At 49.4% G+C, this 25,904-nt stretch overlaps 1 protein-coding gene across 5 annotated transcripts; it reads right to left on the bottom strand.

The window, feature by feature from the left end:
* Positions 1–337: 337 nt before the first annotated feature.
* Positions 338–24,541, bottom strand: phip (PHIP subunit of CUL4-Ring ligase complex). 5 transcript variants are annotated; one of them, XM_028969358.1, is made up of 39 exons: positions 23,774–24,540; positions 23,622–23,680; positions 23,507–23,536; positions 23,358–23,417; positions 20,615–20,765; positions 20,424–20,522; positions 19,351–19,511; positions 17,283–17,504; positions 17,080–17,180; positions 16,854–16,924; positions 16,668–16,768; positions 16,539–16,579; positions 13,510–13,608; positions 13,028–13,184; positions 12,737–12,871; positions 12,383–12,511; positions 11,234–11,459; positions 11,009–11,125; positions 10,712–10,895; positions 9,691–9,796; positions 9,422–9,559; positions 9,224–9,321; positions 8,905–9,127; positions 8,607–8,720; positions 8,423–8,530; positions 7,821–7,945; positions 7,432–7,514; positions 6,890–7,001; positions 6,666–6,727; positions 5,673–5,828; positions 5,463–5,583; positions 5,161–5,286; positions 4,975–5,047; positions 4,751–4,804; positions 4,491–4,652; positions 3,120–3,272; positions 2,723–2,922; positions 2,133–2,539; positions 338–2,046 (listed from the first exon to the last, which is right to left on the bottom strand). In XM_028969358.1, exons 1-39 carry the CDS (start codon positions 23,817–23,819, stop codon positions 1,340–1,342), a joined length of 5,517 nt encoding a protein of 1,838 aa, XP_028825191.1. In that variant the 5' UTR covers positions 23,820–24,540; the 3' UTR covers positions 338–1,339. The 5 variants fall into 5 exon arrangements, with proteins under 5 accessions (XP_028825191.1, XP_028825192.1, XP_028825188.1 ...); XM_028969359.1 differs by having other exon boundaries at positions 9,422–9,556; positions 23,774–23,819; XM_028969355.1 differs by having other exon boundaries at positions 11,009–11,459; positions 23,774–24,541.
* Positions 24,542–25,904: the final 1,363 nt, after the last annotated feature.

The raw sequence follows: 25,904 nt of genomic DNA, 5'->3' as shown, positions 1-25,904 counted from the left end.
AGGTGGGGTCAAGGTTGATGGACGGTCGTGTGGGTGTAAATGAAAGTTAAATAATGTGAGCGTGCTGCTGTAAACACAACAGTTTTATTTCTTTAAAATATCTGTATGAACTAAATATGACAGCAGAACTCCCTACACGTACATTCTATGCATATGTGGTCATTTACTCTTTCTTCTTTTTTTATATAAAAGTATACAAACTAACATAGAAAGTTCTCGCGTCCGACCTCTGCAATGGAAATCAGCGGAGAACAGGTGGCCCCTCCCAAACCTCACACAGAGAGGATTCTGGGAAACGCCGCATGCAGCCCACCCCACCCCACCCTCCCATACCCTTTCTGACCTTTCCTCTTTGACCTGTGGACACCATAGGTAAGGTTATGGGTGCTTCACATCCTATGCACTGCTCTATGTAGAAAGGTCAAAGGTCAGATATTATACAGGTGTCAGTCATGTAAAACACACCCTTCTGGACCACGTGGACACAGAACGTCACTGATACACAGTTAGGAGTCAGTGCCACACACACACACACACACACACACACACAGGCTTTGGTTGACCAAAACCCTCAGAAGTTCGAGTTCTTCTCTCTCTCTCTCCTCTGAAACATTCAAGACTGAACGACACAGACGTCCGTTTGGCAGCTAAAAAACGAGACTTGGAGACTGACTGGGCGTCCAGGTCACAGACAGTTCATGCGACTACTGACCCATGGGGACCAGGACCCAGTACCAAGACACCAAGACACACACACACACACTCAGAAAGAGTACCAAGGCACAATCAGAACACACACACCGGTCTCTCAATACATGATAAAAGTAAGGTGCTTCCAAAGAGACTCCATGGAAGGACATTAAAACAAAACAAAAAAAACACACCTCATGAAGTGCAACGTGGTACTGTATGCATGAAACACACACACACATACACACACACACCCACAGTGCAAACGTTCACGCCTGCAACCAGAAAGTCGCCTCTAATCTTCGGGGCTCCACCATCTGACGAAGGGGACGTCTCACCTCGTGTGTCCTGCTGAAGTGCAGAAGAAGCCGTCCCTGACTGGAGGTGTGTGTGTGTGTGTGTGTGTGTGTGTGGCTGGGGTGTGAGGGGCTCTTGGCAGTACAGCTTTAGTGGGGTGTGCGTGTTTTGTTTAAGGAAGGGAGGGCTGGTCTCAATAGAACCACACACACACACACTCACACACACTCACAGAAACCAAGAAAAGTCTCATAGCAGCAGGAATGGCTTTGCCCCATTGTATCTTGGGACAGTTCAGGAAATGACAGGGGTGGAGTCTGACAGGTAGCCATGGCAACCACAGTATCCACTGTTACCAGCCAATGAGGTTGGCTTTGGCCTTTTCGGTCAGTTTGCGTACCCGGCCCTTGCTGGAGGTGCCGAAGGTGATGGAGGCGTCTTCAAACAGCAGCTGTCTCTGCTCCTCCTCCGAGTCTTCTTCGTTGTAGAACGCCGTCCTTCGGCCCTGGTTCCGCGTCCTCATTGGCCCTTTGGATCTGCCATCGATCCCAGACTCCGCCTCCTCCAGTCCTACTTCATCGTCCGCCGTAGGCCGAGTGTGAACTGAGGAGGAGGCAGTCTCGTTGCTTCGTCGGCTGCTCCGCCTCAAAGCTGCTTTGGGATTGAACGACTCCTCCTTAACGGTAGGAGGTGCCTGCTCCGGCGTTCGGACCAATCGGGGTCTTCCCCTCCGGGGCCGCTCTGGAAGTCCGGCCCCGGAATCCGATAAGCTGTTGTCCTGTGCTGAGGAAGCCCCGCCCTCATCACCAGTTGATTGGTCAAGTTCCCTGTCGGGGGTGGAGTTTCGCCTCAGCTCCTCCAACTCTTTTTTACTCTTCCTGCCTCGTTTCTTTCCTGGTGGGCGTGGCACAGGTGGGGACTCCTCCACCTCCACAGGCTTTACAAGTCCCACCTCCGATTTGGGTCTCCTCCCCCTTCGGCCAATGCCAAGTGTCACATGACTGCTGTGCCCATTCAGGTGGAGGCTGCTCTGTGGGGCGGGGCTATAATCCACAGGACCTGGCAGGGAGACAGGAAGAAGACGATTGGTTGTTATCTTACGACCGCTGACATTTTTCCCCATGACGTTGTGACCGATTAATCACCTGGGTTGAGTCGGACAGGAGTCCGGAGTTTCCGTCTCGTTCTCTCGTGAGCCCTGCCCTCGCCGCTGGGTGTTATGGGAACCTGCGCCGTCTCTGTGGACGTGCTGGGTGTGGCCCCGGCGCTGTGTGCTCGGAGGATTCTGGTTGACGACTCGGGCAGGGCGGGCGCGGGGGGCGGGGATGGCGGCGTGTTGGCGGATGGAGTGTGCGTGGGGGGGTTGGTGTTCCCCCCGAAGCGCGCCGAACTCCGAGTGCGCACCGCGGTCGCAGGCTCCGCCTTCCCGTTGATAAGCGGCAGGTTCTGCCTGAGGGACGCAGGCCGTGTTTGGGTGGGTGGCTGGGGGGGCGGGGCCACAGACTCTACACGGGGCGGGACCCTTGTTGACACGCGTCTCTTCCTTTCTGGGCTGCAGCGGAGTGAAGAGACTTTTTTTATTATCAGGACCTCGTACTGGATGCGTAGCATTTCATTCCCTTATAAAATATTTTCCAAATTCAGCTGGATAATTTTCACCTTCCAGACAAAGCTGCAGATTTTATTTATTCAATTATATCCTGAAATCTATAGCCAATCAGGGACACTCATCTACCTGGAGGCGTTGCTACTGGCTGGTGAGGAGCTCCGCCTCCTCCTCCTCCTCTTCATCGCCTGCCGGGTCAGCCGCTCGCTGTGCAGGCGCCGGTGGGTCAAGGAGTCCGACTTCAGGTGCTGCACTGACTTGAAGTCGGTGACGATGGTGTTGACGTGCTCCTCAAACAGTGCGGAGAGGCGGAGACTCATGCTGTAGATCTGGAGGGCGGAGACAGCGGCTTTAATAATAACACCACCATCATCAATGCAGCCAGAAACAGAGGAGTCACAAACACTCTGTTGATTCAGACAGGAACATCTGAGAGAGAGGAGACCCATAAACGAGTTCCTCTGAGCATCCCCTGAGTACTGCTGAAGGATCAAATAGTGTATTTGTGTGTGTGTTGCTCTCGCACCCTGGACTTCTTGCTGGGCGTGTACGCTTTGGAGTTGCTGAAGATGAGCCGCACGTCTTTGCAGAGCTCCATGGGAGACTGGTACTCATCAGCCAGCAGTTTGTTCCGGACCGTCCCAAAGTCCATGGGTATGTCCACGATGTTCAGGTAGTCCTGAAGGATGGAGATCAACAGTGAGACACAGCCCGCAACACACGACAAAATGATTAACATTCTATAAGAGAATCAAATTAACAAAACATGAACTTATTCACAACCAAGCAGCGCCCTCTGGTGGTGACCATGACATGAGCATCCCAGTGAGCCTTAAGTACACTCACCGGCCACTTTATTAGGCACACCTGTCCAACTGCTCAATGACACAAAGTACTGATCAGCCAATCGCATGGTGGCTTCAGAATGGAGAAGAAAGGTGATTTAAGGGAAACTCCACCCCTACAGGGAGAGTGGCATGGTTGTTGGTGCCAGACGGGCTGGTCTGAGTATTTCAGAAGGGCTACAGATGCATTTACATTTACGGCATTTACCAGACGCCCTTATCCACATTTACAGGGACAGTCCCCCCCCTGGAGCAACTTAGGGTTAAGTGTCTTGCTCAGGGACACAATGGTAGTAAGTGGGGGTTTGAACCTGAGTCTTCTGGTTCATAGGCGAGTGTGTTACTCACTAGGCTACTACCAGCTACTACCAGATGCAGAAGACCACAGCGGGTGCCACTCCACTCAGCTAAGACCAGGAAACTGAGGCTACAATTCGCGCAGGCTCACCGAAATTTGACAACAGAAGACTGGAAAAATGTCGCCTGGTCTGATGACATTCGGATGGTAGGGTCAGAATTTGCAACGCCACAGCCTACCTGAGTGTTGCTGCTGCCCATGTCCATCCCTTAATGACCACAGTGAACCCATCTTCTGATGGCTACTTCCAGCAGGATAATGCTCCATGTCATAAAGTTAGAATCATCTCAGACTGGTTTATTAAACATGACTGAGTTCATTGCACTCAAATGGCCTCCACAGTCACCAGATCTCAATACAATAGAGCACATTTACGATGTGGCGGAACTGGAGATTTGCATCATAGATGTGCAGCAACTGTGTGATGCTATCGTGTCAATATGGACCAACATCTCTGAGGAACGTTTCCAGTACCTTGTTGAATCTATGCCATGAACTATTAAGGCAGTTCTGAAGGCAAAAGGGGGTCCAACCCAGTAGTGGCAAGGTGTGCCTAATAAAGTGGCCGGTGAGTGTATATATATTTGTGTATTTATTCATTTCATTAATGTGGACGAGTCCTCCCCCACGAACCCAGTACATAGTAAGACCCTCGAAGAACATGAGACAGTGTGTGTGTGTGTGTGTGTGTTACCGAATACTCCTGCAGGTCCACTGGCTGTCTGAAGGGCTCGGAGTCCTCACACTGGAAGATCAGCTCCAGCAGGTCCCTGCAGGACCCCCTCCAGGCCTCAGGGTCACGTGACAGGGGCTTACTCCTCAAATTCCTCAGCATGGGCTGCTGTACCTTCTGTAGCTGTGATGTCATCAAAAAGAGACATAACAGTCAGGTTGTCTGCATCGTTGCAACGTCCCCAGATCAGACAACTGTGTGTGTGTGTGTGTGTGTCCTACCTTCCTATTGCGTGTGGAGGTACCAGGTACGTTAGCATCTTCCTCCTCCTCCTCCTGCATTTACACAAAAACAGCCCCCCCGCCACGTTCTTATCATTCACTCATGTTAATGAGCATCTCATCAGGCGGCTTTTCATGATGACAATAGTGAACAAAGCCGCCATGAAGGCAAAAGCTGAGTGTGTGTGTGTTCGCGTGTGTAAGTGAGTGAGTGTGTTACATACACTGCTGCTATCTGAGAAGGCTTCTTTCTTCATTCTGTGGTACAGCTGCATGATGTCAGTGCAGCTCTGGTCTCTGTGGGGACAGAGAGAGAGAGAGAGACCAATCAGGAATAGCCCCTCCAATCACCAGTCAGAGAGTGTGTGTTTAACACAACATTAACACAACCTCCAGCCGGACTGACTCACTTAATAAACTGCAGCATCAGGTCTGACACGAACTTGGCGGTTTTGACGATGAACGCGCCCGGCTCGTTAAACGTCTGAGCGTTGTGTTCGATGTAGCGGACCTCCCACATCAACGAGGACATTCTCCTGTTCACACACACACCCGTTAACTGCGTGAATCCAGCATGGACCCACAAATTCATATAGAACCAAGTATTCTGCATTCCGTACCCAGCAAAAAGAGTGACCAGAAACTTCACCAGTCAAGCTTCTTCTCAAAGTTTAATGTGACTGTTCACATCCGAGTGTGTGTGTGTGTGTACCTGTAGAAGCGGTTCTCCAGACGGCTCCTGATGGTGCTCAAGTCGGTGACGTATGCCACCACAGTGCAGTATGTGGGGTAGGCCTGCAGGTCCACTGGGACAGCAAACGGTACAGCCACGTCTGAAACACACACACACACACACACACATTTACAACCCGCCCCAGAATCTGAGTTAGCAGACATAAACCAGTGGGGCGTGGCGGCGTACCCAACGTGGAGAGCTGGTCGATGGCGGCGATGACGCGCTCACACTCAGCGTCGCGCAAGCTGGAGCCCCACTCGCCCTCCAGAGGGGCGTAAAGAAGACAGCGATGCTCCTCCTCCGTCAGGGGGACACTCTGACCCAGTTCATCAGGAAATACTGCTGCAGGAGAGAGGAGACACACATATATACACACACACGCACACACACACACACACAGGTTTTAAAGTGCTCAAAAAACTCATACATTTTAACAGCAAACAGTTCAGACGTGTGTTTGCATTTGGTTTTGTTTTCTGTACAACTATATAGGTGATATTTCATCTGTGTGTGTGTGTGGGGGTGCCTGTGTGTGTGCGTGCGTGTGGGTGCCTGTGTGTGTGTGGGTGCCTGTGGGTGTCTGTGTGTGTGTGTGTGCGTGTGGGTGCCTGTGTGTGTGTGGGTGCCTGTGGGTGTCTGTGTGTGCGCGTGTATGTGTGCGTGTGTGTGTGAGTGTATGTGTGTGTGCGTGCGTGTGGGTGCCTGTGTGTGTGTGGGTGCCTGTGGGTGTCTGCGTGTGTGCGTGTCTGTGTGTGTGTGTGTGTGTGTGTGTGTGCATGCGTGTGGGTGCCTGTGTGTGTGTGGGTGCCTGTGGGTGTCTGTGTGTGCGCGTGTATGTGTGTGTGTGTGTGTGAGTGTATGTGTGTGTGCGTGCGTGTGGGTGCCTGTGTGTGTGTGGGTGCCTGTGGGTGTCTGCGTGTGTGCGTGTCTGTGTGTGTGTGTGTGTGTGTGTGTGTGTGTGCATGCGTGTGGGTGCCTGTGTGTGTGTGGGTGCCTGTGGGTGTCTGTGTGTGTGCGTGTCTGTGTGCGTGTGTGTGTGAGTGTATGTGTGTGTGCGTGCGTGTGGGTGCCTGTGGGTGCCTGTGTGTGTGCCTGTGGGTTTCTGTGTGTGCGCGTGTATGTGTGTGTGTGTGTGTGTGTGTGTCTGTGCATGTGCATGTGTCCGTGGGTGAGTCATACCGTCATTGGGAATCTCCTCCATGTCCCAGGGGCTCATTTTCTCTGTGTCACCATTATCCCAGCTACACACACACAGAGCAGACAGCGCATTATTAAGCTGATGTAAGACACAGTAACCTCACTGCCAAATACCTGTACACACACACACACACACACAAACACACACACACACTCCATCCACCACTGATAAAGTTTTTACTGTTTCCTGTGTGTGTGTAACTGACCAGACGTTGTAACACTGGAACAGGCTGTCTGGATACTGCGTCTGAAACGGCTCCTGACTCTCGATCGTCCCGAACCACCAAGCATCATCAATCACAGAGCGGAACCGATCACCTGAAACACACACACACATTTCCAGCGTTTACCAGACGTCCTTATCTAGAGCGACTTACAGTCAGTAGTTTCAGGGACAGTCCCCCCCTGGAGACACTCAGGGACACAGTGTCCACAGGTTCAAAGGCGAGTGTGTTACTCGCTAGGCTAATTCCACCCTGTGCCAAACACACACTTATAAGAATTGAATGCTGCGGAGAGAAAACTGTACTGAATCCTACAAGTTCTCTTTTAGAGCAGCTGTCAATCATGCCTACAGGCTCCTCCCCTTTTTAAAAAATTGTTTACAAAACACCATTAAAGTTCAGAAATAATTACACAGAAGCAAAAATGTCTGGGTGGGAAATTAGTTCCTCCTCACCAACATACAGGAAACTAGCAAGCATCCCTACTTACAAACACACACACACACACACACACACACACACACCTATCCTCCACGGCCAACGACGTGCGTCGTCAAACTGCTGCCGCAGAACCAGGAAGTCGATGACATCCGGCATGTCGTGGTACCTGGAGGGACACCGAGAGGAACGTCACCGAGACAAGTCATCATGAATAGGATGTGTGACAATTATCTTGGCCAAAGGGAAAAAAAAACAGCAAATACTGATGCAAAAACATTATTGTAATCTAACTTTGCTTGATAATATTATAAACATGTGGATGTGGATAACAGTACAGTACAATATATTTAAACATTTTGTATTTTTTCAGACATTTTTAGATGTCAGAGTTTTTGCCATCGACTGCTTGTGTGTTCAGTGTTAAATGGTTGTGTGTGTGTGTGTATGTGTGTGTGTAAAATCTAGAACTCACTTCATGGAGAAGGAGCCCCCCGTCAGTTTTCCCGTGTCGGGGTCCAGGAAGGCCAGTTTTAGACAGCAGAGGGAGGGCGGCCCCACCTCATACTTCAACCCTACAATCTTCATCAGCTCCTGCTCCTAAGACAAACACACACACACGCTCAGTGACATGATTGTCATGGTGATGCACAGCAGCGCAGCACACGGTGACACGGTGAAGCGTGTCCTCTGTATTTAACCGTCACCCTTGGTGAGCAGCGGGCACCATGACTGGCCGTGTGTGGGGACGGGACCTCAGTGCCATCTTGGCGGGTCGGGACTCGAACCCGTATCCTTGCCTGCTAGGCCACCACTGCCCCACAACGTTAACACTACACAACTAGCATCCCCAGCGCAGACTTGAGTGTTTCACCCATAATGCATCCATCCAGATGACAAAACTGACTAGTGAAGTGCACCAGATGAAGGGACCTGGGAGCAGCAGGACTTCAGAGCCAATCACAACTCTTCCCCCACCAGGGGGCGTGGTTTCCTCTCAGATAAATAAGTAACGAAGGTCTGCACTGATACACACCGCATTATTGTAACCGACAAGAGACACGCGCGGGTTCTTACACGCAGCTCCATCTTGTGCCACGGCTGTTTTTTAGGGTTGATGCTGAAGATCCGATTGGTTTTGGCCATTTCCACATACGCCTCATGGCCTTGTCTGAAGTAGTATACCTGACACACAGAGAACCATGTAAATGGGTTGTACTTTACAAGCCTGCATTTCTGTGTGTGTGTGTGTTGTTTTTACCTCATCTCCCATCTGGGGGGTGAAGGGGCATCTGCGGGGTGTGGTATCTGTTATCCAATCAGAAGGAAGCCACTCCTCCAGAGTCAGGCCCTGATCTCGAAGTGCTGGCAACCTCTGCGCGCACACACACACACAATCAAAAGTCTTCACCCCCGATCATTTCAGACACTCGTCACTCAAATCAGAATTTTACTGGACAGGAGGGGAGGAGGCGGGACTGGGAATCCCAGAATGCATCATCCATCAGCTAGTGCATCCCATGACGCATGTTTTCATGGAGACACACACACACACACACCTTCATCCGGTCCTCCTTTGGTTTCTTCTTTTTCGGCAGCGCTCCATCTTTCTCCGTCTTTTCCTTCTTCCTGTCTCTCTTCCCATCCTTGTCCTTCTTCTTCTCGCCGTCCTCCTCAGAGCTGCTGGCGTTCTTCTTCCTCGGTCGGCTCGTTTTGGCCTTCGGGGGCTCCAGGTTGATGCCAGCGTCTGCCGTCCAGTCTGAGTAATCGCTGGAGTAATCGCTGCATGCACACATACCCGGGACGTCAGTGTCCATTCCGTCCTCTAACCGCAGCAGAGGACCAGTCAGCAACAGACACGCACAGACACACACAGACCTGGAGCTGCTGTGGTCATCAGGCCACGGTTCCTGCTGTTCGTCCCCCACCTCCTCATCCGACGTGTCTCCACTGGGGGGAAGAGTTTCTCCCTCGCCCTGACGGACAGACGGACACACGGATTTCTCGTTCTGCGCTCTAGCGTGTGTGTGTGTGTGTGTGTGTGTGAGGGGTTGTAGCTGTGATGTGTGTGTTTACCTCTGACGTGCTGGGCTCCTCCTCATTGGCTTCACTCTGTCGGCTGTTCTCCTCGACCGCGGCGCGTGTCTGGTAGTTGTGCTGGTTGCCCTGGTAACGACGGCCCTCGTCAGCTGCACTTTCAACAGTATGCTGCTGCTGTGGGACACCCACACACACACACAAACACACACACTGCGTGCATGAGAATCGGAAATATCTACCGCTGACTGTGCGTGTGTATTCACACATTCAGTGTCTACACGAGTGTGTGTGTGTGTGTGTGTTACCCGGTTCTCCCGGTGGAACTGGCTGTGTAAGCTGCGTCTCCTCCTCTCTGATCTGTAGATGTTAATCTCTTCTTCTCCTTTAGCCGTCCTCCACACCTCCTGTTTACTGTAAACACGCAGAAAAGACTTTATCAACGTGTGAATTCCGTTATTACACCGTTCGCTCGTGTGTGTGTTTGCGTGCGTGAGTGTGTGTGTTTGTGTGTGTGAGAGTGTGTGTGTGCGTTTTTTTGTGTGTGCGTGAGTGAGTGTGTGTGCGTGAGTGTGTGTGTGTTTGTGTGTGTGAGAGTGTGTGTGTGCGTTTTTTTGTTTGTGCGTGAGTGAGTGTGTGTGCGTGTGAGTGAGTGCGTGTGTGAGCGTGCGTGTGCGTGCATGTGAGTGTGTCGGTGCATGTGTGTGTGTGTGCGTGTGAGTGAGTGTGTGAGTGTGTGAGTGTGCGTGTGTGAGTGTGTGCGTGAGAGTGCGTGTGTGAGTGTGTCGGTGCGTGTGAGTGTGTGTGTGTGTGAGCGTGCATGCATGTGAGTGTGTCGGTGCATGTGTGTGTGTGTGTGTGTGCGTGTGAGTGAGTGTGTGTGAGTGCGTGTGAGTGTGAGTGAGTGTGCGTGTGTGTGAGTGTGTGTGCGTGCGTGTGAGTGCGTGTGTGTGTGTGTGAGCGTGCGTGTGCGTGCATGTGAGTGTGTCGGTGCGTGTGAGTGTGTGTGTGAGCGTGCGTGCATGTGAGTGTGTCGGTGCGTGTGAGTGTGTGAGCGTGCGTGTGCGTGCATGTGAGTGTGTCGGTGTGTGTGTGCGTGCGTGTGAGTGTCGGTGCGTGTGCGTGCATGTGAGTGTGTCGGTGCGTGTGAGTGTGTGTGTGAGCGTGCGTGCATGTGAGTGTGTCGGTGCGTGTGAGTGTGTGAGCGTGCGTGTGCGTGCATGTGAGTGTGTCGGTGCGTGTGTGTGCGTGCATGTGAGTGAGTGCGTGTGTGTGTGAGCGTGCGTGTATGTGAGTGTGTCGGTGCGTGTGTGTGTGTGCGTGTGTTACCTGGCGATCCCTGCTGGCAGCTCGGGCACCAGCACTCTGCGGCTCCAGGCCACCAGGTCCCTCTCCGTGGCCATCTGACTGCGGGGGGCGTTACTGTGCATCTGGCGAACGCCTTCGATCTGACCGCTGCGCCGCAGACCCACGTTCGGGGGGGACAAGCCTTCAGTGGGGGAGCTGACGGAACCTGCACACACACACAGGGAGAGAGAGAAGCAAGTGTAAGACATTGTTTGTTTGCAGCGTTGATTTACATGACGATCACTCCTGCTGTGTGTGTGTGTGTGTGTGTGTGTGTACCTCTGTTGGTCCTCTCGGAACCCAGTCTCTGGTCCTGCTCTTGCTGGAGTCTCTGGATCATGCTGTCCAGTGGACTGGACCCCTCTGGCGCCTGCTGACTGACCACCTGATTCAGACCTGGGGGGGTAAATGGAATCCTGAAGATACCACGTTTGGAGATACCACACCGCACGCGTGTGTGTGTGTGTGTGTTGGTGAGTACGCGTGTGTGTGCGCATCTCTCACCAGACGACGTGAGACCCATCTGCGGGATGAGCTGCTCCTCCCTGCAGCTCTCTCTGCCCGGCACCAGCCGCTGGTACCGCGGTGGGTGGGGGTTCCCGTCCACGTCCACCAGGAAGGGCGGGGGCATGAGGTGCGGCGCCTGCTGCGTCTGCTCGTCCAGCACGTAGTTATGAGCGTCCCGGATCAGCGGCCGGTAGTCCGTATGGAAAAACATCTGATCCGCAATCTGACACACACACACACACACACACAGGAATATACAGCAGGGTTCTTACACAAGAATTTCCAGGAATTTTCAACGACTATAAGGAACGTTTTCATAACCATACGTTCTCTGAATGTTTTGTGCAAATTTTAGAAGAAATAAAATGTAAAAAAAAAATAGTCCTAAACTATATTTATAAAAGCCCTGAAAAGCTGAACTTAAATGGACCCATCATGTTCGGCGTAGATCATCAGCTGTAATTTACATGACTTTTAAAAGGAGGAATATATGGAAGCAACACGCGACGTATCACATGACGTGGTTCAAAGCTGGCAAAGATACTACAGACCTGCGCTAGTTTTAAAACATTCTTGTGTCAATCAGATTTCAATGACATTTCCAGTTTATTTCACGGCCCGAATTCTCTTTTCAAACTCCATGACTTTTCCAGGTTTTTAAATGACCGTAAGAGACCTAACACACGCACACAAGTACAACGTGTGGAGAAACGGGATATTTTACAACTATCATCATTAATGGTAAAATATCCGTCCCAAGTAGAGCTGTGACTCTCGGCATGAGATCAATTTTTATCATGTTAGTCACGGTCGGGCCGCAAGTTCGGTAAGTTCGCATTGGTGAAAGTGTTTTGCATGTTGTAGATTTCTAGTAAAAGTTCTAAATGAAGGATTATTTCATGTGCAATTCTGGTCTGGTTATTTTAATTATCGCTAGAGAAGCGCAAAATGGATGTTAAGGAGGTTAATCAGGGGCCAGCCTCTGGTGATTATGTTTTAAACCCGATCATTTACTCTCTTAGTGTAGTGCGCAAAGAAAGTCGAGCTTTTAAAAAGCTGTACTTGTCGGGTCGGGTTGGGAATACAGCTCTAATAACGCGTCAGAATAGAACAACAAAGCATTTTAAAGCAGTCAGTCTCCCATACCTTATCATACTTGCTGCTGGAGCCGAAGCCAAAGATGAGCAGGTGACCGTGGGAGTCGGTGCAGGCAAAGTGCTGCCCGTCTGGAGAGCATTTACAGTCGAAGAGCGCGCCATGACCCTGACCCTCGATCTGAACACAAACACACACACACAGACTTATTTTGTTGGTTTGTCTGAACTGCTGCCCTTAGGGCCAAGCACAGAATTTAAACAAGAGCCAGACTTGTAGTGCAGAACAGGAACACTGCAGACGATAAAATGCTATGGATCAGTCCAAACTGGAGAATTGAGGCCAAAACGCTGTAGTTTTACCCACAATTCCCTCTGTCTGAGTTGGATTCTCGGGCACACTCACCATGTTGAAGTAGGAGCGGATCTTCACACCCCTCGCTAGGTCCCAAACAATCGCATTCCCATCATGCCCAGCAGAGAACAGCACTCTGGAGTCAAATGGGTGTGGCTCCAACACAAACACCTCATCTTCATGTCCCTGCGTGTGTGCACACACACACACACACAAAATAAAACGTATTCAGAAATGAACAGCCAGTAACGGTACAACTGTAAACAGAGACAATCCAAAATGTAATAATTTACAGCTATAACTACAAACTATTGAATTCTGTACTTGTCGCCCTCAACTGACCATCAGCACGTGGACCAGACTGCCAGTGTACGAGTTCCACACTTTCAGTGTGAGGTTGTTGGCCGCCGTGATGACCATGTTGTCGTGTCTGTCCCATGCCACCATGGTGACCTTCAGCTTGGTCACTTTGTCCTCCAGTGGTGGAGGGTTGGACTTCCTGAATTAAAGCAGCAAGAGGAACAAGGGTAAAACACCAGAAAGCAGCTACATGGCCTCATGCTTTATGCAGAAAAATTCAGATAAGCAGCCTCTGTTTTTTTACATTTACATTTACAGCATTTATCAGACGCCCTTATCCAGAGCGACTTACAATCAGTAGTCACAGGGACAGTCCCCCTGGAGCAACTTAGGGTTAAGTGTCTTGCTCAGGGACACAATGGTAGTAAGTGGGATTCGAACCCGGGTCTTCTGGTTCATAGGCGAGTGTGTTACCCACTAGGCTACTACCACCCACACTGTGTGTGTGTGTGTGTGTGTGTTACCCAGGGAGTTTGGTCGTCATGTCCAGTAACACACTCTTCCACTCCTGCTGCTGTAGCTGCCAAATACGAGCCGTTCCATCTCTACTGCCACTGACAAACCTGAAAGCACACACACACACACACACACATAAAACACACACACATAATGCTACGCATGAATCTGCCAGTATCTGCATCTGTCTGATCATCAGGTCAACAGTGTAGAAGGGAAATAGATTTTAAATATCACCCATTGTGGTCTACTGAAGATGTTCATTTGTATCAGTTAGTGATTCCGGTACAGTAACGTTGAATCGGTGTGTTTGTATCAGTACGAGTTGGCGATTCCGGTACAGTAACGTTGAATCGGTGTGTTTGTATCAGTATGAGTTGCCGATTCTGGTACAGTAACGTTGTATCGGTGTGTTTGGATCAGTACGAGTTCGCGATTCCGGTACAGTAGCGTTGTATCGTTGTGTTTGGATCAGTACGAGTTCGCGATTCCGGTACAGTAACGTTGTATCGGTGTGTTTGGATCAGTACGAGTTGGCGATTCCGGTACAGTAACGTTGTATCGGTGTGTTTGGATCAGTACGAGTTGGCGATTCCGGTACAGTAACGTTGAATCGGTGTGTTTGTATCAGTACGAGTTGCCGATTCCGGTACAGTAACGTTGTATCGGTGTGTTTGGATCAGTACGAGTTCGCTATTCCGGTACAGTAGCGTTGTATCGTTGTGTTTGGATCAGTACGAGTTCGCGATTCCGGTACAGTAACGTTGTATCGGTGTGTTTGGATCAGTACGAGTTGGCGATTCCGGTACAGTAACGTTGTATCGGTGTGTTTGGATCAGTACGAGTTGCCGATTCCGGTACAGTAACGTTGTATCGGTGTGTTTGGATCAGTACGAGTTGCCGATTCCGGTACAGTAACGTTGTATCGGTGTGTTTGGATCAGTACGAGTTGCCGATTCCGGTACAGTAACGTTGTATCGGTGTGTTTGGATCAGTATGAGTTGCCGATTCCGGTACAGTAACGTTGTATCGGTGTGTTTGGATCAGTACGAGTTGGCGATTCCGGTACAGTAACGTTGTATCGGTGTGTTTGGATCAGTACGAGTTGGCGATTCCGGTACAGTAACGTTGTATCGGTGTGTTTGGATCAGTACGAGTTGGCGATTCCGGTACAGTAACGTTGTATCGGTGTGTTTGGATCAGTACGAGTTGGCGATTCCGGTACAGTAACGTTGTATCGGTGTGTTTGGATCAGTACGAGTTGCCGATTCCGGTACAGTAACGTTGTATCGGTGTGTTTGGATCAGTACGAGTTGCCGATTCCGGTACAGTAACGTTGAATCGGTGTGTTTGTATCAGTACGAGTTGCCGATTCCGGTACAGTAACGTTGTATCGGTGTGTTTGGATCAGTACGAGTTGGCGATTCCGGTACAGTAACATTGAATCGGTGTGTTTGTATCAGTACGAGTTGCCGATTCCGGTACAGTAACGTTGTATCGGTGTGTTTGGATCAGTACGAGTTGCCGATTCCGGTACAGTAACGTTGAATCGGTGTGTTTGTATCAGTACGAGTTGCCGATTCCGGTACAGTAACGTTGTATCGTTGTGTTTGGATCAGTACGAGTTCGCGATTCCGGTACAGTAACGTTGTATCGGTGTGTTTGGATCAGTACGAGTTGGCGATTCCGGTACAGTAACGTTGTATCGGTGTGTTTGGATCAGTACGAGTTGGCGATTCCGGTACAGTAACGTTGAATCGGTGTGTTTGTATCAGTACGAGTTGGCGATTCCGGTACAGTAACGTTGTATCGGTGTGTTTGGATCAGTAAGAGTTGGCGATTCCGGTACAGTAACGTTGTATCGGTGTGTTTGGATCAGTACGAGTTCGCGATTCCGGTACAGAAACGTTGTATCGGTGTGTTTGGATCAGTACGAGTTCACGATTCCGGTACAGTAGCGTTGTATCGGTTTGTTTGGATCAGTAAGAGTTGGCGATTCCGGTACAGTAACGTTGTATCGGTTTGTTTGGATCAGTAAGAGTTGGCGATTCCGGTACAGTAACGTTGTATCGGTGTGTTTGGATCAGTACGAGTTGGCGATTCCGGTACAGTAACGTTGTATCGGTGTATTTTGATCAGTACGAGTTGGCGATTCCGGTACAGTAACGTTGTATCGGTGTATTTTGATCAGTACTAGTTGGCGATTCCGGTACAGTAACGTTGTATCGGTGTGTTTTGATCAGTACTAGTTGGCGATTCCGGTACAGTAGCGTTGTATCGGTTTGTTTGGATCAGTAAGAGTTGGCGATTCCGGTACAGTAGCATTGTATCGGTTTGTTTGGATCAGTAAGAGTTGGCGATTCCGGTACAGTAACGTTGTATCGGTGTGTTTGGATCAATACGAGTTGGCGATTCCAGTACAGTAACGTTGTATCGGTGTGTTTTGATCAGTACTAGTTGGCGATTCCGGTACAGTAACGTTGTATCGGTGTGTTTTGATCAGTACTAGTTGGAGATTCCGGTACAGTAACGTTGTATCGGTGTGTTTTGATCAGTACTAGTTGGCGATTCCGATACAGTAACGTTGTATCGGTGTGTTTGGATCAGTACGAGTTGGCGATTCCGGTACAGTAACGTTGTATCGGTGTGTTTTGATCAGTACTAGTTGGCGATTCCGGTACAGTAACGTTGTATCGGTGTGTTTGGATCAGTACGAGTTGGCGATTCCGGTACAGTAACGTTGTATCGGTGTGTTTTGATCAGTACTAGTTGGCGATTCCGGTACAGTAACGTTGTATCGGTGTGTTTGGATCAATACGAGTTGGCGATTCCGGTACAGTAACGTTGTATCGGTGTGTTTTGATCAGTACAAGTTGGCGATTCCGGTACAGTAACGTCGTATCGGTGTGTTTGGATCAGTACGAGTTGGCGATTCCAGTACAGTAACGTTGTATCGGTGTGTTTTGATCAGTACTAGTTGGCGATTCCGGTACAGTAGCGTTGTTTCGGTACAGTAACGTACAGTAATCGGCCTCACCTGTCCCCCCCACTAGAGAACTGAATGCTGTCCACTTTGTCCTGAGAGAGGGAGACAAGACAGATGAAACACATAAAACAACAATATTAAAATAATAATAGGAATAAGTTCTTTTGTACACACACATACCGTGTGGGATTCCAGCTCTGCAATCTTCTCTGGTTGGCCAGAGCCGAAGTAATAAACCCGGATGATGTGATCGGTGCTTCCTGTGGCCAGAAACATCCCACCTGACAACAAACAGCCAATCAGAGTCCTGCTACTCTACTGTAAGGGGTTCAATACACAATGCAAAGGGTAAACGTCATTGGTCACCTGCGCTGAACGAAGAGCAGATCATCTGAACGCCAGGCCTGGGCCTCTCTGTGAATTTACTGGGTCTCTGCCTGCATGGGTGCAAACACACACACACACACACACTCAAATCCATCATAAATGCATATAAATGCTAATACAGATGATCTGCATTAGCTTAATGCTTTAACAAGTGCAAAAGAATAGGACTACAGGACACCACACTCCATAATCAGCCAGGACTCACCCGAATTTAAGCGTGCGAGAGTCCCACTGCCAGAAACAGATGGAACCGTCAGCACCGGTGGAAGAGAGGAATCGCTTACTGCCGCTGCAGAAAGGGGAAAACTACACACACACACACACACACACACACAGGTCTGTAGATATCATGATTGTGTGTTTGTTTGAGTGTGTGTATAGTTGCTGTGGTGGCGCGCGTGTCCGTACCTGCAGCGATGTGATGGACGCGCCGTGTCCCTCCAGCACGGCGAGCGGGGTGCACGTCTGGAGGCACCACACCCGGATCATCTTGTCGCAGCTCCCGGCGGCCAGCAGCGTGTTCTCGTAACTGACTGCCATGTCGGAGATCTCGGCCGCGTGGCCCCGCAGCGTGGCCAGCAGACGCCCGACGTCCGTCGCCCAGATCTTCACCAGGCAGTCATCAGAGCCCTGAGAGGCACACAGATGTTCAGATGTTCAAACGCATCACGGGCCACTTTATTACAGACCCACAATACTAGAAAATTATGAAAGAGAATTTGATCATATATCACAGCAGAAATTAATTAATTTAGACTGACATGAAAGGTCAAAGGTCAACACAAGATCCAGCTTTAGGCAGTCATTATTGTTATGAATCCTCTATAAAAGCTCACAGCACTGCGCTCATTCCAAAGAACATAATCCACAGCTGTTCCTCTTAACACTTCTGAGTTCAGAACTGAATATGAATCACGATACGCTGAATCATTAAATATAGAATTCCTGTAACATAGTGTGTCTCTCGCTCTCTTCCTTGTTTTCATTCTTTAGAACAATACAATCTATTATATAAAACAAGTTCCATTAAAATGCCTCCAGATAATGATGAAGTAGATAAATCTGCAATAATATAAATCCTGAATGATTATTGATAGTATTGAACAGATGAAGATCTATTTGGTGGTGCTAATTGTTATCAACTTGATATGTTTCCAACACGTCACACTTAACATTCTTACTTTTACTAAACCAAGGTCACAATGCTCATTTTTACACCAAATAATAACAGTAAAGGAGCAGCTTAACCAACACTCTCTCACTCACTCTCACTGTCCATCCTGGGACACCACACACACACCTACAAACAATCTGAAGTCGTCAATCCACGAAGTGTACATGCTTTTGGAGAGAGATGGAAGAAATGGGAGAACCCAGGGGAAACCTACACCAACATGGGAAGAGCATGTAAACTCCGCCCCCAGAGGATCCTAGACGGGATTCGAACTCTCAACTGGGGACGGCATGTAAACTCCGCCCACAGAGGGTCCAAGATGGGATTCGAACTCTCGGCTGGGGACAGCATGTAAACTCCGCCCACAGAGGGTCCAAGGTGGGATTCGAACTCTCGACTGGGGACGGCATGTAAACTCCGCCCACAGAGGGTCAGAGGCAGGATTCGAACTCTCAACTGGGGACGGCATGTAAACTCCGCCCACAGAGGGTCCGAGACAGGATTCGAACTATTGACTGTGGACGGCATGTAAACTCCGCCCACAGAGGGTCCGAGGCGGGATTTGAACTCTCAACTGGGGACGGCATGTAAACTCCGCCCACAGAGGGTCAGAGGCAGGATTCGAACTCTCGACTGGGGACGGCATGTAGACTCCACCCACAGAGGGTCCGAGACAGGATTCGAACTATTGACTGTGGACGGCATGTAAACTCCGCCCACAGAGGGTCCAAGATGGGATTCAAACTCTCGGCTGGGGACGGCATGTAAACTCCGCCCACAGAGGGTCCGAGGCGGGATTTGAACTCTTGACTGTGGATGGCATGTAAACTCCGCCCACAGAGGGTCCAAGGCGGGATTAGAACTCTCGAGTGGGGACGGCATGTAAACTCCGCCCACAGAGGGTCCGAGGCGGGATTCGAATTCTTGACTGGAGACGTCATGTAAAGGTCCGTGAGGCGATTCAAATTTACAACCTTGGATGTGTAAAGCCACGCCTCTACCAGCCGCTACAGTGTGAAACAAATAAATTGATAATATTGATCATCTACAGACCAGTCAGATTATTACCATTTTCAGTGCTAAATCTATTAATATTTCTTTCTTTTTGTTAAATGCTTGTAAAAATATGACTAAACAAAAAGCTGACAAATAGTTCAGTCCAGATTTCAGTCGCCTCCCAGGAGGGACAGTAGATATAAAAAAATGATGTTCCATCACTACCCCAATGCAGAACCATCAGAAATATAATTAATATCATTTCTCACTCTCACACACACACAGCAGCTCAAAAGTACAACTCACTGTGAAGATGCGACGCCCGGTCCGGTCGAAGGTGACGCAGTAGACGGAGGACAGGTGTCCCAGAATCCTCTTGTGCATCTTCATGTGCTGGTACACCACTGTGGGCACCAGCTGCCCCAGGCGATACGAGCCATTCAGACGCCGACTGAACAACGTCTCCGCTGCACACGCACGCGCACACACACACACACACACACACACACCAGAAAAAATTAAGTGTAGAGTAAAGCTGGACTAGTCAAAATAGGAAACAAGGAACATCGAGCACCAGTCCAGGTCACCGCATTTACCAGACGCCCGTATCCAGAGCGCCTTACAGTCAGTAGTGACGGGGACAGTCCCCCCCTGGAGACACTCAGGGTTCAGTGTCCTGCTCAGGGACACCATGGTAGTAAGTGGGGTTTGGACCCGGGACTTTGTGGTCTTCTGGTTGGTATGCGAGTGTTATCTGCTCGGCTACTTCCATTCCTAAAAGGTTGAGTTCACTGGCTGGGAATCAAAACCCAGGTCATGTATGTGTGTGTGTGTGTGTGTGTGTGTGTGTGTGTGTGTATATATATATATATATATATATATATATATATAGCGCTGTATGAACACTTAATAATTACAGACTGTGCACAATTTAGATGATGCTCATACGCTATATTGTTTTTTTATTATTGCCACATTTTTTATGATAATCTACATTTGAATCTTTTCTACAAATATCATCAATTGCGACTGGAAATGATTCATATCTGAATCCTCCCCGTCTTGAAATATCTCTATATCTTGAAATATAGAGTAGTTACTCATGATTTTTTTTTTCCTCTCCTGATCATGCCAGCTCGAGTGCATCTGGGCTGAAAACATTTTATTAGCAAAAACATTTTATTAACAAAATAACATTCATACAATATATATATACACACACACACACACAGGTCGCGTGATCATTGTAAAATAACTCGCCTTTACAATATTCAATCATTTGCCCCATAACGGCCACGGTGTGTTAAAATCGCCACGCCCACCGATACTCCTGAACACATTTATGACGCAGGACTCAACAGCCGGCCAATCAGACTCACCGATACTGGGCGGACTCCCGTAAATGACCGGCGGCTCCGGGGGCCTTCCACAGTGCAGAGCAGCGAGGGCAGATCCCTTCCACACCACGTGCTTGCAGCCTGCAAGTGTTCACGGGAACGCGGGAAAGTAGTTACACGTTAACGTACTCGGTCCTTACTAAGAGCAGGTCACCATTGTGCGGACAACTCACTCTTGTTGGTGCGCAGCAGCGACTGGCGCCCGGTTCCCAGCAGCGACTGGACGCCCGGGACGCTCGCTGGCACCTCCCTCTCCAGCAGAGGCCCCACCCTCTCACACACGCGCAGCAGGTGGTCTGGGGACACGTGGCTGTAGAGCTTCACCTGAGGAGGCGCGCACACCACACGAAATGCACAGAATAATTATAATAATAATAATAATACAATAATAACACATTTTCCACGCGCTGCGTTTAAAGATATATTATGATGTAAGAAGGAACACGAAGTGTATATTATGATATGTATATGTAAGTGTATATTAAAGATATATTACTAACCGTCAGCAGCTCACAGTTATCACTTCTGGGCATATCACACACGTCACAAAGTGTTTGCAATTAAAACACTCATTATTACACCAGACAACAGCAATTCACCACGCAAACATGTAAAAAGAAGGGACGTCGTAACCAGCAACCAATCAGCACACACAGAGACCTGCGCCCACCGGCCCGCATCAGCCAATCAGACGGCACCACGGCCACCACGTGGGAACAACAACAACAACAACGCAGCAGGAATTCCAGGCGTCGCGCTCCTCCCACCAGCCGCCGACGATACGCTTAATGTCACTGTAATGATGTACGACGTCACCTTCCACACACACACTCACACACACCGCTGTGTGTACGTCGATCTTAATATTAATTAACTACTGATTGTAAGTCGCTCTGGATAAGGGCATCTGATAAATGCTGCAAATGTAAATGTATATTAATTACGTTTTTATTCCACTACAGCAATAGTAATGCAATAATTCCAATCGACTCATGCTGTACCTGTATTAATACACGAATAAAACCATATTACTAAAACTACACTACAACTAGTATTACTACTACTATTTTTACTATACTACAACCTACTATTATCACTACTAACACACTACAATTATTATTATTAATAATATTACAATAATACAACATGCTATTTTTACTATTACCACAATACTATAAAAAACTATTATTATTACTAATAGTTATATTACTAAAATCCACCCTACTATTATCACTACTACCACCATACCACAGCCAATTATTATTATTAAAACTAATATTATTACTAAATTACACCCTACTATTATCACTACTACTACCATACTACAGCCAATTATTATTACTAATAATATTTCTATAATATAGCCTACCATTTTCTACTACCACCATACTACAGCCAATTATTACTACTACTAATAATAATAATATTACCATAATCCAACATGCTATTATTACTATTACCACAATACTATAAACAACTATTATTACTAATAATATTTCTATAATATAGCCTACCATTTTCTACTACCACCATACTACAGCCAATTATTACTACTACTACTAATAATAATATTACCATAATCCAACATGGTATTATTACTATTACCACAATACTATAAACAACTATTATTATTATTACTAATAGTAATATTACTAAAATACACCCTACTATTATCACCACTACCACCATACCACAGACAATTATTATTATTAAAAATAATAATATTACCATAATCCAACATGGTATTATTACTATTACCACAATACTATAAACAACTATTATTATTATTACTAATAGTAATATTACTAAAATACACCCTACTATTATCACTACTACCACCATACCACAGCCAATTATTATAATTAAAACTAATAATATTACCATAATACAACATGCTATTATTACTATCGCCACAATACTATAAACCAACTATTATTACTACTACTAATAATATTACTATAATGTAACCTACCATTATTTCTACTACCACCACACTACAGCCAATTATTATTACTACTAATAATAATATTACTATAATACAGCCTACCATCCTTTCTACTACTACCATACTAGAGTCAATTCTTATTATTACTAATAATATTATTACTATAATACAGTCTACTATCATCACTGCTGCCACCACACTACAACCAGTATTAGTATAAATAAAATGCTTATTTCTTGTGAACCCCTGTATACAGGTGTGTGAACGTCTCTATATTAAATCTTTATTTCCTGGATGAAACTACATGTCCTGTTGATTTCACAAACTCCAGCAGCTGCAGCCAGTCCGCGTTCAGTTACGCAACACACGCCGGTGGGTGTGCAAGTGTGTGTGTGTGTGTGTGTGAGTTTGGGGTGTGTGTGTGTGTGTGTGTGTGAGTTGGGGTGTGTATAAGTGTGTGTGAGTTGGGGGGTGTAAGTGTGTGTGAGTTGGGGGGTGTAAGTGTGTGTGATTGGGTGTGTGGGGGGGGGGGGTGTATTTCCATATTACTTCATTTTATAAATAAATTCCTCAGTCAACTTTCCTCAGCCCGACACCAGCCCCGCCGGGGGACCAGAGCCGTCAAATCCCGCCGCCAAGGAGGAGGAGGTTCGCCCCGCCCCGCCTCGCCTCGCCCCGCCCCCCGCTCCTCCACCGCAGCGCGCGTGCGTGACGTCGCTTCTTATTCCGGCTTCATTTCTACACCCGTCTCACCCGCACAGTCCGACCCGCGGGTCACGGGGTCCCCCGGACCGACGCCCCCTGGGTCCCGACCCGCCCGGGTCCCGAGGACACCCGGACACGCGCACACACACACAGACCTACACACACCTACACACACACACACTTCTTTTCAAAAATGCGGGAAATTCGATTTTTTATTCCGCTTCGCTAAAAACTTTCCCCGTCGGTGTGTCGAGTCGCCTCCTCACCAGACCGTCGTAGGTGCCGCGGTGCTCCGCGCCCGTCCAGTCCGTCCTGCGGGGCAGCAGCTGCGGGGAGAAGGCAGAGCAGCGCGGCGTCAGTAATGAAATTAACCGGGCAAATAACGGCGGCGTTCCGTCCCGGGGCGGCTCCTCACCTCCTTCTCCTGGACCTCCCTGATCAGGGTCTGTGGGAGAAGCAGAAACGGGGGTTACCACCGACGGGCCGCCCGGTCCCCCCCCGCCCCGAACCCCGAGCCCCGCGCCACTCACCTGGGCGGCGTGATGACAGGGTCCCGCTTCCAGAAAGCGGGCGATTAGGAAGTAGAGCTCTGCGTGTGGGGGAGACGCCGTTAGCTGCTGCGGCTACAACAGAAAAAAAAAACAGGATCCGGCGGCCGCAGCCGCCGCCACCGTCTACTCACCGGAGCGCAGCTGCGCGGCGACGTGCTCGCCGCGGTCGGAGGCCATGGTCGCGGCGGCGGCGGCGGCGGAGGCGACGGCGTTCGGGGCGCACGACGGGTAGCTGTGCGTTTGTGGAGCAGGAAGCGCAGCGCCTCCATTCACTCCGCTCCGGGACGCGCAGCGCCCAGCTCCGGCCGCGCCGCCGTCAAGTAGTCCCTCCGCGGGGCCGCCGCCGGGCGCCCGGAAAGCCGCCGGACGCGCACCGGGGGCCCCGCGGCGGGCTCCCGGGTCGGCGGCCAGGGTCACGGCGGGGTCCGCGGACGGCCGGGCCGCGGTCGGAGCGGCGACGCCGAACACACCCCCCTCCCCGCCGTGCGCAGGGATACTGCGCGGTGCGCGGCCGGCGGCGGCCGGGGAGGCAGCAATGGCAGCGCGGAGTTGCGACGTCGTCCGCGGCGAGCCGCGTTCCGGGTCCGAGACCCAGTGCACACGCACTCACACTCGCTCACAGTCCCACACACGCCTCACGCCCGAAGGCCGGAAAAACGGGCAGAAGCCCCAGCAGGGCCGCGGTGGCGGCGGCGCAGCTCCGGCTGCTGGTGCTGGTGCTGGTGGTGCAGCTGGTGTTAGTAGCGCCGATGCTGATGATGGTGGTCCTGGTGGTCCTGGTGGTCGTGTTGGGCTCCCAGCGCCTCCATTTCTCGGCGCAGCGGACGCGGCTTGTAAAATGGGGGAAGGGAGGCGAGTGATGAATGTAAAAGATGGCAGCGCGCCGCCGAGACGCGCTGTTTTTTTTTTTTTTTTTTTTTTTACGCCCTCGTTTTTACACGAGAGCGTGTTGACCCCCGCACACCCAGTAACAGAAAGCGAAACAGACCCTGCGGGTCAAAGTTCACCTCGTTTCGGCCCAGTGGCCGCGTCTCTAATAAAGTGGCCACATAATCATAGTACAGATCCGATCAAGAATTTATGTTTATGCGAATCTGTTTTATTTATCACTAGGATGGGGTCAAGGGTCACGGGGACATGACCCATCAGTTGCAAGATAGTTTACTGTCTAGTGAGGTCTTTCAGTATTTTGTTGTGCCTGATTTCAGGGGGTGACGGTCAATCTTTTAATAGTTCAAAAAAACTTTTTTTCCTGCTGTGACCCCCTGTTGGCCCGGCCTGCGACTCGACTCAGAACTCAGGGTGGTAGTAGCCTGGTGGGTAACACACTCGCCTATGAACCAGAAGACCCAGGTTCAAACCCCACTTACTACCATCGTGTCCCTGAGCAAGACACTTAACCCTGAGTGTCTCCAGGTGGGGACTGTCCCTGTAACTACTGATTGTAATTCGTTCTGGATAAGGGCGTCTGGTAAATGCTGTAAATGTAAATGTAACTCGACCCAGTACCAGTGCTCCTCCTACAGGGTTCAGGCTGATACCTGCAGACGCCAAAGTGCACAGGGCCACGCAGAGGTCAAAGGTCAACAGCCAACACCCCAACTCACCTGAGACAGAATTTTACTTCTGACCTGGTCCTGTTCTTTCATCAGTCGATTTCTGATTGGTTGGTGCTCTCATAAAGCCAAAGTGTATTTTATGGATGCCTGATTACATCGAATGCAGTCTCTCCCGACTCTCTACAGACGGAGAACTATATTGTTTTGCTGCTGTTTTTTTTTTTTCTGTTTCATGAACAGAAGGAAATTTTTGCAATAAACACTTTCAGAAAAATCATTATTTGACAAGCTGTATTTTTTGTTAACTAAATTACTTGCCGCCTAGATAAACCGACTTTTACACAGTACTGTATATTTGATCATAGTCATAATCATAACTACGGCAAGCATTATTCAGTACATCGTACGCCATGACACGTTTTTGGTAACTGAATTTTCAATCATGAGCCACCAATTCTAGACCAGCAGTGGGGATTTCCACGGACTGGGCGAACGTCTCTGCAGACAGCCAGGTCACATGGTACAGAAGGAGGCGGGTCCGGCGGCCGTGTGCGCTTTTTGAACGTGAATGAAATTCCCCACCGTATGAAGCGGTAGCGAGGCGGCCAATGAGAGGCCCCATCACATGTGCTGACCTCAACAGAGAGGCGTGGAAACCCCCAGAAGGGCTTTTGTGGCTTTGGACCAATCAGATGGCCTGGAG

Source organism: Denticeps clupeoides, unplaced genomic scaffold (genome assembly GCF_900700375.1).
Source record: "Denticeps clupeoides unplaced genomic scaffold, fDenClu1.1, whole genome shotgun sequence".
Taxonomy (NCBI): Eukaryota; Metazoa; Chordata; class Actinopteri; order Clupeiformes; family Denticipitidae; genus Denticeps; species Denticeps clupeoides.
Note: the sequence above shows the minus strand (reverse complement) of the source record. Positions and strands in the feature narration are given on the sequence as shown.